The 21,807-nt window shown below is 43.0% G+C and overlaps 1 protein-coding gene across 1 annotated transcript in view; it reads right to left on the reverse strand.

The window, feature by feature from the left end:
• Window positions 1–20,189, reverse strand: part of cacna1ab (calcium channel, voltage-dependent, P/Q type, alpha 1A subunit, b) — a 98,866-nt gene extending 78,677 nt beyond the window's left edge. The window contains exons 1-6 of the mRNA XM_029427294.1: window positions 20,158–20,189; window positions 19,450–19,561; window positions 18,863–19,002; window positions 2,143–2,234; window positions 1,708–1,860; window positions 961–1,148 (exon numbers count right to left, since the gene is read on the reverse strand). Of these exons, the coding sequence (XP_029283154.1) occupies window positions 961–1,148; window positions 1,708–1,860; window positions 2,143–2,234; window positions 18,863–19,002; window positions 19,450–19,561; window positions 20,158–20,189 (717 nt within the window). The remainder of the gene's footprint in view (window positions 1–960; window positions 1,149–1,707; window positions 1,861–2,142; window positions 2,235–18,862; window positions 19,003–19,449; window positions 19,562–20,157) is intronic.
• Window positions 20,190–21,807: the final 1,618 nt, after the last annotated feature.

Here is a 21,807-nt window from a genome sequence, read left to right on the forward strand (position 1 = left end):
ACGAAGAACCACTAAGACATGATACATATTTATGTGGGAAGAGTGACCAGATGTGTGCTTTATGAAGGATAACTAGCAACTAATATCTGTAATAGGTTTGGTATTTTTTGTAGATTTAACATTATGTGCAAGACTGCGTTCAAACACAACACTGCGTTCTCGTTTGTTTCAGCCAGTTGGCACAGCGGAGTGCGGATGCAGAGGCCTTTTTAACACATTGTGCTTTACGGTCTGATAACTTCTTTTTTCCATCTGGTTAGCCAACTGCTTCTTCCTGAAACACCGGTCGGTTTTGGGGTCAGTACTTCACAATCTGGTTTTCGTGTTTCCTGTTTTATTTTGAAATGTTCACATCCCCTTGTGTCTTGTCTTGTTTTACTTCCTGTTGTGTTTTTTACCTCCCTCTGTGATTGTTAATTTGATCCTCCTGTGTCCACTCATCATGCCCTTGTGTTTTTGCCTTTTTCCCGGCTGTGTCTTGTTTCCTCGTTTGGTGTCTGTTTGTATATATCCTGGTCTGTCTCATTGTTCCTTGTCAGTTTGTCAGTAATGTTACCCCGTGCCTACACCGTGCCTTCCTCAGTTTGGTTTGTGTTATTTTGTTACTTTGTACTTTTGTATTTTGCTAGCTTTTGTTAATAAAACCCTCTTTTTGTTAAAATCTTGGCTGGTATTCTGCATTTGGGTCCTCCCCTGTCCTGAAGCGTGACGGTACCATAAAGTCTGTTGAGCATTGTTAACATTTCTGATCATAATCAACATACGCTCGCTCGTCGGTTTTTCGGTGACGGTGTTTTCAAGATTTATAAATTAAGTCTGTTTATAAATTAACATTCTGGTGTTTTTCATGGTGATGCATAAGTCAAGTCAATTCTATAAACAGCCCAGATAAAATCGAGTGCTAGCTGCTCGGGGTGGACACTCCTTGATGTTGTACCGTCACTGGACAGGCTAACTTACGTAGTAGAGCATCTCTGTCCATCCCTCCATGGTGATGCACTGGAAGACGGTCAGCACGGCGAAAAGGATGTTGTCGAACTGGGTGATGCCGTAGTTTGGTCCAATCCAGTGACCTTTACACACTGTGCCATTAGGACACAACCGGGATGGCAGCTCCGTACCACACGGTATACCGTCCACTACCTCTACTGATCAAAGAGAGAAAGATCCACCATTACAATAACGTTATGCAACCAAAATTAATTTTGGATCAGAAAGCAAACTTTTAACAATCATAACCTCAATTATCAACATCAAGATCTACATTGTGAACAATAAATCGGTGTTGAAATTGGCAGGAAGTGAGCTAGTTATCGTTAGCTGTTAGCCGCCGGTGGGCAGCACAGTCCTGCTTGGATGTATGGAGTATTGTGTGACGGCAAATTACAACATTATAATAATGTGTTCAAATGTAATCTTTTAAAATGTAGTTTTTGGCGGGAATTTAAATGAATACAGTTGTTTGAAGGAGATGTTTTCCCAACAGTACAAAATAGATATTAGAGAGGTAACAAGGAGTTTAACTTTCTTACATTAGCTTTAAACGTATCGGCTGATATGGCTCAGCGATGGCAATGAGTTTGAATGTGGATGAACTACCAGGAAATAACTCTATCAATGATTAAGACTTAAGACTTAACTTGAGCACTTTAAAGAACAGCATAGTTTGTCCACATGTAACTTATTTTACTTCATTTTTTGTCTTACGAGTGATTTTATCGAAGCAGGTAGTGTGGAATTTTCCCATGTAGAACTCCAGGCCGATGATGGCGAACATGAGGATGGCCACGAACAACAGCAGGCCAATCTGCAGCAGGGGGATCATAGCCTTCATAATGGACTTGAGCACCACCTGCAGGCCTGGAGGACACAATCAGAGGAGAGTTTGTAGTATAATCAATGCATCTAAATATTACACTATATGAAGTTATTTATGTAATTTGTTGAAGCATTCAAAGTAACAATGTGAGCTCTGAGAACTAATAACTATATGCATTGGTTCGTCAAATGCAAAAATACCAAAAGGCGGTATGCAGTACATGCATGTACAGTATTATTTACAATATATGACAGAGACTGAGGGTTAGTTAAAGCAGACTGAGCAGCAGCGTGCACACAAAGGTAACAAAACACAGCACTTACTGGGAATCCCAGACACCAGTTTCAGAGGTCGCAGCACTCTGACGGCTCGTAGTGTCCTCAGGTCGAGCTGAGACCCAACTGACGACAGAATACTGCAGGATAGCACAAGGGGGGGACGACGACACACAGAGCAATGGCGATTTAGCAGGTTATAACACATACGGCATGTTTAGTTCTGCTGAGAAAAGACAAATGAATATGTTCACACCAAAACCCTTTGTTTGATTCAGATGACCTTTTATATTTTTCACTTTGAGATTTCACACCTGAAAAAATAAACATACTAAGTGCAGACGCATGAAAGACACAGATTGTAGGTTACTACCCAATTTAAAACTTAAATGTGAACCTCATAACTAAGGTTAACATTGACGGTTACAGCAGGAATGTTTGATTCAGTAACAGTATGATGGCTGTTGCCACTCGGGCCTCACTCCCCGCCTTTGACATGATGTGTCATGAGACACGCCTCCTGCCTCTGACGGCTGTGTGTGTGTGTGTGTGTGTGTGTGTGTGTGTGTGTGTGTGTGTGTGTGTGTGTGTGTGTGTGTGTGTGTGTGTGTGTGTGTGAAGCTCTGGTGTAAAGGCAGTCAGAGACCGGTTGGAAAATTCCATGCTCTGTCTCGTACGGGGGCGGAAGGCAAGGTCTGTCCAACACGATGGGGGGGGGGGGGGGGGGAGTGTGGGGGCGTAGAGAGGGGATGCTCTGAGGAGGAGGAGAGAGAAGCGAAGGGGAGGAGCACAATGCACGGACAGACTTTGGCCTTCATCATTAGAAGCTAAAACTACCATCGATAATTAAAAAAGAAACGTATATTTTCTGCTAAATACATTTTTTGCTTCTTTCCTTAAAGCTGCATTTAGCAGATCAGTATGTTGGAGGCTCTATAACTTCAACGTCACGTCATTTTTTAACTGCATCAGTTAACTGCAGTTGATTTGTCTTAAAGATACCAAAGTGTAACAATGTCTTTAACCTGAGAAAGGTAGAGTAAGATACATTAAGATGAGCAAACGCTCCACTGTGTTCATGAACACGGAGAAAAAACATTTTTAACATGTAAGAGAAATTTGATCATTTCCTCTCTCTCATCTTGACATGTTTCACTAATCAAAATGAATGCAGGTCTGAGATTTGCAAACATTAAACGTGCGCTGTGGTCTTTATTGCATTTGCGCTTGCAATCTGCATATATTTAGTGCTCGACTTCATGAGTCAGTAGCCTGGGATTATACCTCCGAGCGTATTCTGCAGCCAGAAAGAACATCAGCGGGCGCATGAGGGAATGTAATTCTTTTTCTGTTGTTGCCAGCAACACAACCGCTCTTTCTAATACTCCTGTGTCACACCTCATCATCACTTATCATATCTCTTCACAACTTTATGCAATTTCTGAAGCCTCACATTATTTTACAATTATGAAAGAGGTGCACCTCAGACGCCAGGCAGACTGCAGGCGTGTGCCCCACAGAAAGGAGAGCTGTCCCTTAAAACAACACTATATAACGCTAGCAGCTAAAGGAAAAGAGAAAAAATAACAAGAAAGTGAAAATGAACGGAGCTACATTTAAAGAAATGTGGCTTCTCTTCCTCCCTCCATCCCTCTTTCTGTTCTATCCTCCTTCCTCTTCACCCCCACCCCTCTCCTCCATCTGTCTCCAGGTTGGTTGCTAATTCCAGTAAGAGGTCATTTATTAACAGACACGGTACCGGCAGCCAAGCTCCTCATTCCCTCAATGGCTTTTTAACTGCCACGGCTAAAGGCCATGCTGCAGACCTGAAAACACCGGACCTCAGCAGAAGAAGCAAACAGCCTCAGGTCCAGTAAAGATCCAACAGGACACACACAGGCTATAGATTATACTCTGAGTAAATGAGAACACACAACACGGTGAAAATAACCAAATCTGCATTTAATAAACGTGTGTGTTTTGATTTTAAAATCTACTTTTCTCAAATGTAATCCTGATATAGTGTCCCTGTTGTGTAACCGTTTGATTGTAATGTTTAATCTTTATTTGAGGGTTTACCGCTGCACCTCATGTATGTGTATTTTCACTGCATAGCTTTGTTGCAAACTATGGCTTTCATTACGTAATACATTTATAATGCTGACTCTATTTTTAATACGTTTTATGAATCTTTTGGTTTCTGCATCTTGTTACTATTTGCTGCTCCAACTGCTTCTTCCCCGTTGGGACCATTAAAGCATCAGATGCATTTTCAGATTGAGAGAGTTGGATGTATGCATGGCTGAGCAGATGGATGCAGCAAAAGAGCAAAGGGTCTGTTTCGATATCTCAAATTTAAATTCAGACTTGTTCTGCCGTCCCGTCTGTCTGTCAGTCATTTTCTCCCCTTTGCCTCTGTGTTTATGTTTGTCCCTTTTCACTGCTTCTTTTTTCTCTCTCGCACGTCTCGTTCGAGGGCGAATGCAACGCTTCAATATTCATCCGTGCGAGACGGCAACCATCCGCTTCTGCCAGACAACCCAAACCTCCAGGATGCAGTCACCCCTGGCAACGGCTGAACCTGCCCACAGTGCACTGAGGTGGCCGGTAGAGGGAGCAGCGACTGTGCTGCCGGTTACGATGGGGAGGGATGGGGAGGGGCATGGAGGAGTGTTAGGAGAGAGGGAAACGGTAGAACAACAACATGAGTATAAAGGAGGAAGAGGGAGTTCAATGGAAGAAAACAACTGAGAGTAGCAGAGAAGGAAAAACATGGCAAGAGAAAGAAGCCAGAAAAGGAAATGGACTTATTGTTATGACTATTATCACTTAATTTATAAACTAGATTTAATATTATTATGGCCGATACCGGCGAGCTTCCACGATTGAATGAGAGACAAAAAGAAAACATTAATCACAAATTCATAAAGTATCAGTAACCTTAAATAAACTGTGTGATATGAGATGTAAGGTGCATGTGTATTAGCATAACAATATAATATGAAGAAACACTTTAATTAACTGTAACTAACTATGGCAGCCATGTTCATTTTGGACAATGGAACTGAAACAACATCCATTTGTTATCACAGAATATTAAGCAGAGTGAGAAATGGACCGGCTACAGTGTGTGGCTAAAACAATGATGCTAACAACTCAGCTAGCTTCATTAATGTTAGCATTCCTCTGTAGGTTAGGTTATTACATTTAGTTTCTTTCTAATAATGCAATCCCTTTTGCAGTTACTATTAGTAATGTTAATATGCTTTAGGCATTTATTTAGTCTGTTTGACATTTAAACTGTTAGCTAGCATTGTCTGCTAATGCAAACTGACATTGTAGCTAGCACAGTTTAAACCTGGAAGTGTTTTCGTTTTGTTTTCCGATGGCCAGTAATTCCAAAATCCCAGCAGTCCGAAAAATTTCCCATTTGTCCAACAGCCCTTTATACCGAAAACAAACCGAAAATACAAACTCTGCTGGCAACAAACAGAAGCAAACAGCTAAATCCTCTTCCTCGGATTGGCTTGTACTCGTCGTTGGTTTGTTAAGTTTAGCCGAGAGGAGCGAGATCGTTGTAGGGTAAAAAACGCAACCCGGAGGTCTGATGACGTCAGTCTATAATAACTAGCCATGTGCTTCTGGTCGTTGCAGGACGAGAGTGTATTTCCGGAGCAATGGGCCTTCGGAACAACAGTTGTTTGTTTGCGGGACAATGGGCCGTTAGACAAATGGGCCGTCGGTCCAATTGTACATTTATTCGGACGATTGGGATTTTGGAATAATAGGCCGTCTGAACAAAGGCACGGCACCAACCTGGGTCTCGTCAGAAGATGCATACTTGTCTCTGTCGTAGGTTATGTGTTGTGATGCAAATATAGACTATACAGCTGTAGTTTTAGGAAAATCCCTGTCTTTAACTGCCTCCAACACTTTCCCTCTTTATTCTGTTATTTAGCTTCAACATATACACCGTACGACCAAAAAGGTATTAAAGCATTCCTTTAAACAACAGACTCTACAAGTCCTCATTGGACAACAGTAGACACAAGAGTCCCTGATGAAATACAGACTGGGAGGCAAGAGATAGAACATCCCTGGAGAGACGGAGTGAGAGAAAGAGTGAGCAGATTGAAAGAGAGCGATAGTCCTGTGTGTCAAAAGTGTGAGATTCGACTGCTGAGAGAGAGAGAGAGAGAGAAACCCCAACGAGAGGCAGAGGACTCTAGAGAAAGAGAGCTTTTATCTGCTGAGGGAGAAGGTGTTCGGACAGCAATGACAGAAGCTTTCACTCCTGGGAAACACCTCACAATCAACCTGTAAAGTGCACACACACACACACTCAGACGCACACAGTTTAACCTGTGCTATAATATGCTAACAGTGTGTTCAAGGTCCTCTGTTGCAACTGATCTCTTCTCTCTTGAACTGTATGTTCCATATTAATTAGGCTTAAGTTGTCGTAATGAATTAAAAGTAACAAATGGAGGAGGTGGAGATTAAGGATGTCATACGATGAGGTGGAGTCCATCATTTCCTACATCATGACACCTCAGAGGGAATTATCACACTCATCCCTTAACCATCCATTGTTCCATCTGCGCACTATGTGGAACGTGTAGACGCTCAACTGGATTTAGCGCTTTGCCAATCTTTGGCGTCTCCCAACATTCAAAGCAGTCTGGATGTCGACCAATTTAATAAATCCTGGACAAAATGATTTTCCATCCTTTTCCACAGAATTCTTTTTTTTTGAACAGATGGGTAATATAGCATGAAGGCGTTTTAAGAATATTGTGATTTGTTACGCTATAATATCAATGATTAGGTCACATTTAATTTTGTTATACTTTTTCCAACAGAACAGAACAGTTGCACTTATTTATATCTTTAGGTCCTAAAACTTAAAATTCACTAATAGTTGACTCCAGAGTAATTTTCTCTCGGCATGAAGAATTCCCATGTGACCGAGCGGGTGGGGGGGCGGAGGTAACGGAAACGCTAGTGCGCTTGCTCTATGGGCCCATGGAGGCGGAAGAATTGGATAAATTTAAACTCTGAAGTCAAACGTTTCGGGCCTCATGTCCCACAGAGCAACTTTCAGAATGATGAACGAGTCCCGCCACCAACGCTGCATCCGGTTCTCTTTATATGTTCACGAGAGCCTCAAATCCCCAAAATCCCTCTCAGTTCAATGTTGATATCAGGAAAAATAAAGTGTAAACTGTGTTAAGTTTCAAAACATCAGCACAGAAGAAGAAACTGTCGGATGTGTCGTCTGCTCAGAGGAACCGACGTGATGCTGATGGAGGACCCTGATGAGGAAGATCTCTGGGGTCACTCGCCACCTTCACTTTGCCTGGTCTCTCCCCGTTCATAGCATTGCCATGGCAACCGGCGATTTCTCTCTTCGCCGAGTCTCCACGGTTACCGACCTGCTCTCATTCATAAGCGTTGCCAGGGCAACACAGCCCTGGCTCATTGATGGAAACTCGGCATTGCTGCAGCAACAGGGATGGGAAGTGGGTCTCCTAACGATTGATTTTCAACCCCATCTCCCACCCACACACACACACCCCCCCACACACACACTCCCACATACACACACTATCCTTAACTACCCCCTCACACAACTGCAGCACCTGTGCATGATGCAAGCGTACAGTATGTACACACAAGCAGAACTTCCCTTGCATGCAGGCACACGCATCTTTTTACCGCATACAAACACAGATACACTCTCATCAAATGCATGTGTACGTGCTCACTGCACACACACACACACACACACACACACACACACACACACACACACACACACACACACACACACACACACACACAGAGAGCACGATCTGATGACAGTGACGAATGCAGCGCAGCCCAGGTTGTATGGATGACCCACTTTCTCTGCTGGTGTGTTGAACGCTGAAATTGTTGTGTTTTGCAACATGTATGCAGAAACATAAATCCCACACACACACAGGAACACATCAGATGCACGTCGGATGCTATCGGTACTCCTTGTACCAGTAATTAGGGCAATTTATTAAATACAGGCAAAATGCAGCCATCAACTCCATTTACTGAACTGAAAGTCATATCTGCAGTTATTGCATTAAGATATAACTATCACTCAGAAGGCAGAAGATAAGATCTCCCACTTTTACAATGGCCACCTATGTGTTTTGGTGATAATCACCTTTAAGAGTTCTATTTCTGAAGTGCTAGTCGCTTGTTTTGCACACTGAGTCCGTCAGACAGGTCCACACGAGGACGTAAGTCATTGTGCCTTCATCGTCAGAGCTCTGAGGTTTTAGAACAACCAGTCTGACGGTGAAACTACAACAATATGAGTCACAACTGGCCCCTGGAACAGAGGATGGGTCACAACCGGCATTCCCATTAAATACAGCGGTGTAATGTGAGTACATTTACTCAAGTATTGTACTTAAGTAAGGACTGTTAATGGAGTATTTTTAGACTGTGGTTCTATGTTTCTTAAAGTAAAGCATCCGAGTACTTCTTCCACCACTGAATACATAAATATTAATGTAAGATGTGTATATGAGCTGATATGTACTGATAATGAGATTTTAAATGATGTCATGTATGTAATGCATCACAGTGTGGCTTCTTTGGCAAAAATACTAAAACACACACTCACAGCATGCAAGAGACTGGGACAAGTTCCAGCCAGTGACGTGTGTGTGTGTGTGTGTGTGTGTGTGTGTGTGTGTGTGTGTGTGTGTGTGTGTGTGTGTGTGTGTGTGTGTGTGTGTGTGTGTGTGTGTGTGTGTGTAGTATGTACGCATGGTTCATGTGTATATTGTATGTGTGAGAGTGTGGGAGTGCCATGTGTCATCACAGTGTGAACCCCTGTCCCCTCAGTGTCTCCCGCTAAGCCCTCACACACACACACACACACACACACACACACACACACACACACACACACACACACACACACACACACAGTTAAGGAATTTGAACAATATGTTTGAACACAGTGTAAGAAACAAACGGCATCAGGCATGTTGAAAATACATAATCATAAATATTTAAATATGTTTAAGAAAAGCACCAAATAGATAAATGTCATTGACACGTGTTGACTTCAGCTGTCAGATTATTACTTCTTAGTTTTCTGTAAATAATAAAGTAAAGGTTTTTATTTACCGGTAGTTATATTTCCATAATGTTTATGGAAATCATCCAGTAATTATAAAGCAGTGTTTAATATGTCCTCAAATCAAAGCCACAAGATAAAAAGAGATGATGTCACAACATGCAGGGATGATGAGCAACGCCATGAAAACAACGCTGTAAAGAACAAACATGTCCTCCATGTTTGTAACTGCGTTTGACATCATGTGTCTGAGCCTCCCAAAACAATGAATCAGATTCATAATGTGACAACGCTCAAGGTTCAGGCTCCAATCGACTTGGTCAGGTTTAAGAGCGATCTTGGTTTTGGGTTATAAAGACGTGTAGGCCAAAGCTACATTGGCATTCGTGGCCTTTCTAAAAGTAGCAAAGTACTGTAACCGTTTACTTTGTGCCCGTCTACAAGTGTTGATGCATTACAGGCAGTAAAGCCTCTGCAGGTACGAAAACACAATCATGTTGGTCTCCCTGCCCTCATCTCCCTCCGTCTCTCCTACAGATACGGGACATTAAGCAGCACTTTATGACGGTTATGTCACCGCTCACCCCTGTCCGCCACCAAAGGTGGTATGCCCCAATCATTCTCTGTTGTTGAGAGAGCCCATTTGCTAGGTGCAGAGGGGTGTCGCGAGAGAAATGGGTGTTGGGGTTGGAGGTAAAGGAGGATATTGTAATGGCTCCATCACCTCAGGGGTCGGGAATCTTTTCCACCAGCTCACGTCATCGGCCCTCTTCCTCTCGCTTCATCAAAGACACGTTTCTTTTCATCCAAACATCTCTTTTTATCCGTCATTTCATTCCTCTCAGCTCTTTTTTCCCGTCTCCCGGTTGCTGAAGCTTTCGTTGGCAGAGGCAGGATGCAAGCACTCTCATTCTGACCACACTCTCCATCCTCGTCCCCCCTTCCTCTTCCTTTCCCTCTCTTCATTTTCTCCCTCTCACATTATTGCTGATCTCAGCAGAGTGCTAACACTCAGCTGATGGACTCTCTCCCTACCTCCACCCCCAACCAAACTCTCCCATTTTCATTTCTTTCCCCACCTTTTCCTTCTCTCTCCGTCTCTCAGTGCATCGGCTTCATGTATGATCAGGTGGAGGAAGGATGAGGAGAAATGAAGGTGGCTGATGAGGAGGAACACCTGTCCTTCCTTCTCTCTCATCTATGTCTTTACTCCATCACCCCTCCCCCCCCCCCCTTCTGTCCTTTAATTAAATATATGTTTATTAACCTTTATGTACCATGGGAAGGTTTGCTGAGTGTGCATGCTTTTCTGCAAACACCCGCTGGCCACAGGTCAGTTTCAGAGCTTAAGTCTTTGGCACAAGAGCACCTTGATCGCTGGTTTTAAGTTGTAAGGCCGATTGACATTCTTAAAACTGCGAAGAGATGCTCTCTTGAATTTGATGTAGAAAACTGTTCCTTGCAAAAGATGTTCGATCTGCCTTCACTTTGTATTTCTGGATTTTCCAGCTACTGTTTAAATTCAAAGCAGTGATCTAATCCTCCGGCGTCCTGCTCTGTCCCGGTCCTTTAAATACATTGACACTCATCTTCCTCCTGTTCGCCCGTGTCATTCTTCCCTGTGTCTCTAATCCTTCTCCAGTTTTTCCATTCACCTCTCTCTCTATATCTCCCTCTCTCTACCGGGCCGGCTGATTGGCCCACCTGTCCCTCCGTCTCCTGCCAGCATGACTCTTGGACGTCATGGGGTCACGACGTCTGGACTTCTGTGTCCTTGTTTGTTTGTCTTTCCTCTCAGTGTGTTGGTGTGTGTTGGCGTGCATGACTCATGTCATGTAGTTGAATGTTTGAATGTAAAGTACGTGTTGTTTTCTGTTTTTAGAGGCATTGCAGTTGTTTTAGGCGGCAAATCCCACAACATCTGTATTTGTGACGTCCAATGAACGACCCACACCAAACTTCAGCTCCTAATCAAAACATTAAAGCGCCAGTAAAAGATTGTATTGCATTAACAATGCATCAAAAGATTACATGCAATGTGAAAGGGGTCGCTAGTGAAACATTAACTGAGAATTATCACCCAACTTTGCAGCCAGATGGAGCTTTTTAGCCTCTTTTAGCTATTTTTGGGGGATTTAAAGCACATTTCTGTTTTATTTTGCATAAACACATTTAGCAACTCGCAGATGAAGACTGTCAGTATTTGAACCCCTTAAGGAGAAAACCTCATTATAGATCTCCTGGAGAGGTCGGAGGTCACAGTCAGGTAGAGTGCGGCGGAGCTCAGGCTGAGGTTAAGTGTATTGCTAAAGGACACTTAAACAGGAGCACGACTTGTCAACACTGTGGGTGTGATGATAAACTGGTCTAATACTGAACTTTAGCACCCCACTGTCTGTAGGTGTTCGTTTGTGTCTGTCACGCTATTTCTGTCCACAAGGGTTTGTGGGTGTGCACGAAGCACCACACACTGAAGAAGGCTTTTAGCAAAAACTTGAATGTTTTTATTAAGGGGACATGTCATCTCTGAACTCCTCTAATTCAAAGACAGCAGTATGGTTTACCAGGAACCACCACCCGACAAACACACACAGGTAGATATTAATTGGCTCCCTGATTCAACTATCCAAGATTGAATTTGTCAACAGTCCAAAAAATGTTGATGAGCAACAGTTTGAGGTCTAATCTCCCCCACAGGAAATACCTGCTTTGGATCAGATGGTTTCTGCGTAACAGGACACCCACAGTTTATCCACTGTAAGTGCTCAGAGTACATTGAACTCGCAGCGCTTGACTCGCCATCAATAAGTCCTCAGAACTTCCATGACGAATACATAATTTGTCTGTGCCTTCCAAAAACGACTTTTCCAATGTTAGAGAAAAGATCGTGATTTGGGTTAAAATAACTTCTTGGTTGGGGAACAATCACAGTCACGTTTAAAAGAAACCAACGTTTGGTGGGGAACTGTCTATGTGGACCGATCCACCTATAACAACAAGGTCTTCCATAAAGCTTGTTTTACGCTTCTAAACAATACACTTCATGTCCTCTCACAAACTATAGTCAGTTTAAACATCTTTCCTTTCGTAAACCATGGTGCGAACTACTTCCTGTCCTGGTGCAGAAACGAATGTACTTGACGGAGGATTTCTCTTCATATTCTGGAATCCTCCCCTCCACCTGGTCTGTAGATCAGAACAGCTCATTGAGCATCAAACATACGACCATTACGATGCTTGTGCAACCTGACAACCTTTACATGAGTGGTGTGTTCGTCTGCAGCAGATAGCCAGCAGGGCACACAGTTGGAGGGTATAGGAGAACGTGTAGGAGAGTGATGAGTCTGTAAATGACTGCAGAGCAATAATGATAATGGAAGTGATGGCAAAGGGACAATTTTCAGCCAGGTACTCTCCCCTTCTCTCTCTCTGTGTGACCTCAATTTTCTCTCCCTGCTGCACTTCATTTCCTCGCTCAATGTTCATACAGCGTTCTCTCAGAGGACTGTACTTACTGTAATACCGGTGTGTACCAATTCATGGTGTTAAATTAATTTTAGATTTGGTGTTGGAGAGCGACCTGATTCACAACAAAGTTAAAGTTTCATTCACAGTCAGAAGCTTCGCAGGCTTAATGTGCTTTGTCTTGAACTATTCTTCACGGCCCGAGTCGGTACAGCTGGATACATATCTGTATTTCTGACGCAAAACTCGGCTGTGTCTCACCTGCACTGTTTGTTCTTAAAATAGACAGAAAAAGGCAGTTTAAATCTTAGGCATCATCATGTAACCTGTCACACAGTAGCAGTGCAGGTGTGTATTCAGGTGTGTGTGCAGGTGTGTGTTCAGGTGTGTGTGCAGGTGTGTGTGCAGGTGTGTTTTCAGGTGTGTGTTCAGGTGTGTGTTCAGGTGTGTGTGCAGGTGTGTGTGCAGGTGTGTGTTCAGGTGTGTGTGTTCAGGTGTGTGTGCAGGTGTGTGTGTTCAGGTGTGTGTGTTCAGGTGTGTGTTCAGGTGTGTGTTAAAGTGTGTGTTCAGAACAAAAGCAACAGCGTCGTGTGACGTGGTTACATACAAAGTCAATGCAAAGGAACAAAGATAATTTCAGAAAAGTGCACTGAGCGATGCAAATAGATGAGTTAAGATGTTTCAACTTGAGCGAAACATTCGTGTGACCCTATGTCGTAAAAGCCCGTCTGTGCCGAGATTCTGAAATTGACGGAAAACTTATTTTCGCCGTCTGTTTCACCCGGAGCTCTACGACTCGACGTCAGAGAAGGGAAAGAACTAAAGGAGAGGGCTTGGAGGAAAATGAGCGAAGAAATATGTATTTGTTACTTGATTCCAACTCTTGGTTGTTTTTTTTACTATGAAGCAAGTTGGCACTAATGTTTCCCCAGAAGGAGGGCTCCCATTGGCTGTTAAGGGCGAATATTCGCAAGTTGCAAAATACTATTATCATAGTTTCGATTATATTCTTGTGCTGGGTAACCTCGGTAACCAACTTTATGATAACGATATGCTAGCCTTATCATAAAATGCTAGTCATTATGGTAAGTTTTTACCATAATAAGTTTTTTTTATTTAAATCCCAGATGACCCCAGAAAGTTATTTAACAATACTAAATGCTATTTTTAAGGTATTTCTAAAATCCAAACACTCTCACCATCTGGAAAAAGTGTAAATTTATTTATTTTAACCGGCTTCTCAGGTTGCGACTGGTTAGCAGGAAATATTTATGCTTATGTGTACGAAAATATACGAATATGACTTAAATAATTTTGGTATATATAAAATTGAGCCAGGACATTTGGTGGGAGTAGGAACCACCCTGATCGTGATGATGTTTAGATAAGTCTTTAAAAGGATTGTGGAAATACCTTCAAACAGCAGTAAGTGCTGCTCCTATAATCTGATTTTGACAAGCGGTTAAAATGCAGCATGTTTGCAACTAAAGCCACTGGCTGGCAAGAAAGAGCAAACTGCAAACTTGTTACAGCGTTCAAGTCTACAAGAAGTGATTCTCAAGATATATATTTTCGGTGGAATGTTTCGTTAGGTATTTGCTGCAGTTTCATAATTTCAAAGCAGTAATTACTTGTGAAAAATATTTAAAATTAGTAATCTCACCCACTCATTCTAGAAAATATGCATTCAAGTATTACTGTTTAAAAACATAAAGTGCCCGATGATTACTGTCTGTGAACATCCATTAAAAGAGTCATAGGGACGTCTATGGTGTCCTCATTGACTGCCCAGAGTCTACCGTACATGATTGGATTACTGTGTGACATCATAGCACAGCACTGAAAATCGATGGACTGTCATCCCTGAATACTAAATACACTGGTCAGTGTGTGTGTGTGTGGGTGTGTGTGTGTGTGTGTGTGTGTGTGGGTGTGTGTGTGTGTGTGTGTGTCCTCTCCTCTTTTTTCTGTCTCATTAATTCTTGCGCTCATCAAGTATCTCTCTCTCCAGTGTGTTTGCCAAGAATGAAGTCAACACGCACACGCACACACACACACACACACACACACACACACACACACACACACACACACACACACACACACACACTTCACAACACAGTGGCAGAAGCCTTCTCAGTCACGACTTGCACAGCACAAGCACACACACTCTTCCAAAAAACCAAGACAGGAGAAAAAGAGATAGGCCGACACTATAACACGTAAAATCAAACTAAACTCAAAGTCTGAGTCGCACCGGCGCCTGGATGCAGCAATGTTCGTGACGTACCCCCAATGTGAAAGTGTTGGAACAAACAATGAGGATTTAGCTATTCTTGGAGCATTGTGGGGCTAAACATACAGTTTTTCCTGAAGGTGGGACTGCAGCAAAGGCCATGGGGTCATTAAAATCAAAAGGGATGATCACAGTGGGATCATGAATGTGGGAATTTACTTTGATTTGGAGGAATCTTCTGTGCAACATGTAAACACTGGCATCGTGACACTGCAGAAAAGGTCATTCTTTAGGGAGTGTGATTAGTAACTGGACATTTCTTAGAAATACAGACATTTTTTATTGTTTAAATGGAAATGTGGACCTGCAGTGCACATGTAAATGGTAAATGGACTGCTTTTATATAGCGCTTTTATAAACTTTACGATCACTCAAAGCGCTTTACAACACATGTCATTCACCCATTCACACACATTCATACAGAGTCAGAGGCTACCATACAAGGAGCACATCAGCTCGTCAGTAGTGATAACCATTCACACACACTCACACACTGTTGGCCATCGGGAGCAATTTGGGGTTCAGTATCTTGCCCAAGGACACATGCTGACTGCAGGACTGGGGATTGAACCACCGACCTACCGACTCTACCTCCTGAGCCACAGCCGCCCAGGACATGTATGTATCAATAGATTTGGTTATGGCATAGTAGTCTGCAACCACAATACTGCAAGAAAACAAAAAGGAGACCTATGTGACACTGCTGTGGGGAAACCTAAACGACACAACGGATCAATTATTACTGTGGAAGCAAACCTGGTGTATGCATTGGAGTCCTGGATCCAGATTATAATACACCACCAGCACCAGATGAAAGGTAAACAATCACATTGTGAACCATGAAAGGCTATACCAAATGTAATGGGACTCTGCCAGTAGTGGGTTGGTGAACAGAGTGGCTGATCAACATCAGTCAGGAAATCTAGTAAAGCAGTTTGTTTTCCTACAATGTCAAAAAGATTCAAACTTAAACAGAGTCTGAATCACAGAAATAGAATATGAGTAGAACGGACATCCCCGTTAAAAACAACGTAGCATGGTCAGAGGTCGATGTGTACCGCTGCCATTGTAGTAATTACAACAAGCTAACTTCCCTCTTAACCAGAGGTCTTCAACAGAGTCCGCGGAGTTACTGCATGGGGGTTGCAAAATCTCTGGTTGATTAGACATTTTTTTATATATACATAATTTTTTTTAGATTCACTTTTCACATTAAATAGGTGCTCTTCTATTAAATAAACTAAACACTTACGTTATTTACCTAATCTATGTGCACATTTCAGTGTCTACTGCGTTGCTTTACGCATAAACATTCTCTCCTCTTCTCTGTTTCGTGAAAGGTGGGGATCCGCTCCCGACAACTTTGTTAGGCTCATATATTTACTAGCTAGCTAGCTAATTTCAACTACGCTTTAATGCTACGCTGCTCACGAGAAGGGCAAGCTACGTCGCTAATTAGTCAGATATCCGTCCAAAAAACGTCTTTGTTCTCAAGGTCTTAAATGGTTCCTCACATAGATAGGAACACACTCTCTCTCTCTCTCACACACACACACACACACACACACACACACACACACACACACACACACACACACACACACACACACACACTGCGAGGAAACATTGTAAACATAAACTGGCTTCTGTGTTCAAACCGAAACCTTGCATTCATTTTAAAATGTTTTATTTGAATAAACATGAATGCTTGAAATATGACTATAATTGGCCATGCATGGTAATCGTGTGTATTCATGATCTAAATACAGAACTACAGTGTGTGTGTGTGTGTGTGTGTGTGTGTATGTGTGTGAGTGTGTGTGTAACAGCACAGTGTGTGTGTGTTATATAGGCTGTGCTGAGTGATTGATCATAGGGAGCGGGGAAAAGCAGGTTACTGCAGCGCTCACACACACACACACACTCGTTCCCTCTCTGAGCGGGCTCCTTTCGCCGTTTGCTCTTTCTCATTTCCCTCTCTCTCCCTTCCCCCCTTATTTCATCTCCATCTTTGCCCTCCCTCCTCCTCCCATCCTCCCTCCAACCCTCTAACTCTCTCCATACATCACTCTCACCTCCCTCGCCCCCCCAAGCCATCACTCTTCCCTCCTTCCTGTGGTCTACCTCCTCTCTGCTCTACGTCCCTCTCACGCCTTCTTTAACAGCCAAACCCATCTTGTACCCCCCCCCCCCTCTCTCTGTCCTGTTATCCAGAGCCCAGGGGAACAGAGAGACATTGTCACGTGTCCTCTTCTTCTTCCACCTCCTCCTTTTTCCTCCCTCTGTTTTCTAGCTGCAGTAGTGCAGCTCTACTCTTCTTCTGCTGCTCTGGCAAGCGGAGGTTTAATCTCTCACAGGGTTTCTTCTGTCTCTCTACCGATCCATCGATTTGCAAAAAGGGAAGAAACCAACACAAAGTCCTCGTCATAGATTCTACAAGTCTCCAGAACTCCACTGTAGAACAAGATATTCTCTCATTTGGTGTTTTGATGATGGTGGATGGAAAGTGCTCTTTAAAATGCGTCTCTAAAACCTCCCACAGTTAGTTTAAACCTGGTGACGATGAAGCTCTCATCCTTTCCATACTCATTCCCTCAATTCTCTTCCTACCGACTGTACCGACTGTTGCTGTGAGAGAAGGAAGCGTTGAGCGTTCTTGACGGTGACTGAACAGTCACAGAAAGAAAAAACAAATAATGATTATAACTACTAAATATAATGAGGATTTCTCTTGAAACACTGAAAAACAAACGGCCTTTATTTGTTCCATTTAAGTGGAAACCTGTATAGAGAGAGAGAGAGAGAGAGAGAGAGAGAGAGAGAGAGAGAGAGAGAGCGAGAGAGCGAGAGAGAGAGAGAGAGAGAGAGAGAGAGAGAGAGAGAGAGAGAGAGACAGAGACAGAGACAGACAGACAGACAGACAGACAGACAGACAGACAGACAGACAGAGACCTCTGCTAACTCTCTCAGATATTGCCATAACAATAAACCCGCTCCTCCACCTCTTGGAGAAGTGACATTTCACTTTGCCCTGGTTGCTGCTCCCTGCAGTGCTGCTCTGATCCATCCTGTGTGTGTGTGTGTGTGTGTGTGTGTGTGTGTGTGTGTGTGTGTGTGTGTGTGTCCTCATTAAAGGAGGCTTGCGACTGAGGGGGAGTGGGCCCTGATCACACGCGTACACTTTGTCAAACCAGACCTCCGCTGAGTCTGTGTGAGTGTGTTTGAGATCAGAAAAGAGAAGAAGTCATGCTACTATAAGATGCATACACACACACACACACACACACACACACAGACACACACACACACACACACACACACACACACACACACACACACACACACACACACACACACACTGAGAGTAAGGATTCAATCTTAACTTACATCTAATAACTTACATCTATAACGTTAACATCACCAATTTCGTCAATTGGACTGTGTGTGTGTGTATCTTCTATCTTCTACAAACATTATATCTTCTTACCATCTCCACCCTTTCCCCCTTTCTCGCTCAGGCAGGCATATTTACATAACACACACACACACACACACACACACACACACACACAGCTTGGTAAAAGCAGATAACTTCTCAATGTTTCAAAAAAAAAAAAAAGAACATTAAACAATGAGCATCAGATTATAGGATAAAGAGACGTTGATACAACAAGTTACAGCCGCGTGAAGTCTTAGAGGACATCTCCCCATGGAAACACATCGTACACATCAGGCACAACAAGTAGAAACGTAGAAATACAAATGAAATGTAAAACTCATATAAATAATATACAAGTAAACAATATTTCCTGCAGGTAAAACAAAAAAAGACCGAAAATAACAACAGCAAGTATAAAAAGTGATGAGTGAGGACTCACCCGGTGAGCACGACCACGAAGTCCATGACGTTCCAGCCGTTCCTCAGGTAGGAGCCCTTATGTAACGCAAAACCCAGAGCCAGGATCTTTATCCCCGACTCAAAACAGAAGATGGCGATGAAGTAGGGCTCCGTCTCCTCCTGCGGGGGGGTTAGGGGTACATTCAGTGGCGATAGGAAGTGATGTGATAAACGCAGATTGTGGGTCATTTTCTTTTCACAGTTTGTTTATCGTTGTTACATTCAAAGCTTCGATTGACGTTTTCGAATGAAACTTCAAATTTATTTTTTTTACGACTCAATTACCATAAAAATAAGGAAAAACTTGAATACAATCGGATTAAATAAATTCGAAATGACTAATAATATCAGTGTAGTCAAATCTTTTTCTGCAACTGTGCACAAACATGTGCTTCAAACAGAAAGGATAGACGTGGAGAAAACACGCTGCCAATGTTGATTTCAATGTTATGAATAAAGCTTCGAAATTTTGAATCCTCGGTATAGCCTTAGAAATAGTTTCTTATGTAAGTGAAAATGTCATCCCCCGTGAGGATTCATCTGTGTGTGTGTGTGTGTGTGTGTTACCAGTCGTTCAGACAGAGGTGTCTTGTCTCCATTAGGAAGATGCTGTTCCAGAGCCAGGACGATGCAGTTTGCAATGATGGTGGTTAGGATCATCCATTCAAAAGGAGTGCAGCTGAAGTTAAGGCCAAGATCACCAACAAGTAGCGCTCACACACACATACACATCTCATGCACATACATCTCATGCACATGTACAGTGTAATCAATCACAGTCCAGACAAGCAACTGCTGCTCCTGCTCAACATGTAGGCCGCAGCAGGCTGCTGGGACATTCGAGACATTCGTCTCCGTCTCGTTCTCTGTCTCTTCATATCGTTCTCTTGCTCTCGAATGTCAAACCGTCTAATAAAAAGGTACAATTGCATTAAATGCTTCTAGATTCGCAAGTTATGACATTTTCAAAAATTGCATTTTATATTCTGTCGGTCAAAAGTCTTACGTCAAAGTTCAAAACACATTGTGTCAGATAATAAAGGAATAAAAAGACGTGTTGTGTTTTTGTTTCTGTGGTTTCGCTGCAGAGCCGAGTGACTCATCTGTTTGTTTTAAGGTCTTTGTAAATACACTTCACTACAGTAGCTGACTTGTACGCTGTATTTAAACGCGTCTTGTCCCTTTATGTGCGTGTCACTGCTGCATGTGGCTTATTAACTCACAGTTTTCTAAACAGACAGACACAACACATTACACATGCTTCTGCTCTCTGACGGTCCGACGCAGCAGAAGAGCAGCGATGACATCATTTCATTCAAACCCTTCGTGCCCGCAGCTGATATTATGAATATCCTTTGTTAGAAGCACAAATCATAAGAAATGTCCAACATCGGTCAAACCCTGTTTTCTTATCATTCTATATTTAGTCTTCACATGGGAACGCCATTTATTCATCAGAGTCCAATGAAAGAGGAACAGAGTCCGATGAAGGAGGAACAGAGTCCGATGAAAGAGGAACAGAGTCCGATGAAAGAGGAACAGAGTCCGATGAAAGAGGAACAGAGTCCGATGAAGGAGGAACAGAGTCCGATGAAGGAGGAACAGAGTCCGATGAAGGAGGAACAGAGTCCGATGAAAGAGGAACAGAGTCAGATGAAGGAGGAACAGAGTCCGATGAAAGAGGAACAGAGTCCGATGAAGGAGGAACAGAGTCCGATGAAGGAGGAACAGAGTCCGATGAAAGAGGAACAGAGTCCGATGAAGGAGGAACAGAGTCCGATGAAAGAGGAACAGAGTCAGATGAAGGAGGAACAGAGTCCGATGAAAGAGGAACAGAGTCCGATGAAGGAGGAACAGAGTCCAATGAGTGCAAAGACTAAATGAAGAATAACAAGTCTCAGAAACTACAAGGAGCACAGTCATGTTGATGCACACACACCAAGTGTAACAAAGACATGTAATAAACACTTTGTTAGTATATTTCCTAATCTTTACAAAGGACTTTTCACGTGATCACAAACTTATGAAGTTATACGTTAGATACTTTCTCAAAGTCCGTTCCAGAATTCAAGACTTCAGAGCGTCAGAACAGGTTTCCATATCATATTTAAGTTAAGTTATCAGTTTATCAAAGCTGTGTGACAATGAAATGCACGCACACATACACACACGCACACACACACACACACACACACACACACACACACACACACACCAGGCTGACTCACAGAGGTCGCCTGGTAGAGCAGCCAGCTTTTCACAGAGCTCCATCCAGTCAAGTGTGTGTGTGTGTGCCCATGCCTGAGTAATGGCCGCTGGAGGGGCTAAGATGACTGGATACATCCAGACAGATCAAGCCTGTGCCTAATTGGCCAGTCATTATCCTGTTAGCCTGTATGTGTGTGTCCGTCTGTATGTGTGTGTGTGTGTGTGTGTGTGTGTGTGTGTGTGTGTGTGTGTGTGTGTGTGTGTGTGTGTGCGTGTGTGAGTGTGTGGTGGGAATACGTGTCTATTGTCGTGTTTACCAGATGCAACGTTGACATTGACACTATTGCCTGGAGGACGGCCTCTGCGCGCGTGTGTGTGAGAGTCTGCTGGTTGACGTGAGAGGATGAGACAGGTTGGTCTGAGCAGTACACACTAACAAGACGCTGAACTACAGCGCACGTGCTGACTGGCAGACACAACGCACACACCGACTTGTTGACAATGCAGCGCTGGAAACTCAGAAGAACGAACCCAGATGTCTTCTGGGAGCAAAACTTGGCACAAAAACTCTGGCTTTGATTTAGGGAATTTTAGCTTGTTAATATCTTGTGTGTTGTTGAAATCGTGCATTATTTTGTGTGTTGTGTTCAACGCACCCTAAGTGTTGTCTTACAGCCCATATAGCAATCTGTCAGCATGTCTGTACTGTACAGAGTC

Source organism: Cottoperca gobio, unplaced genomic scaffold (assembly GCF_900634415.1).
Source record: "Cottoperca gobio unplaced genomic scaffold, fCotGob3.1 fCotGob3_30arrow_ctg1, whole genome shotgun sequence".
Classification (NCBI taxonomy): Eukaryota; Metazoa; Chordata; class Actinopteri; order Perciformes; family Bovichtidae; genus Cottoperca; species Cottoperca gobio.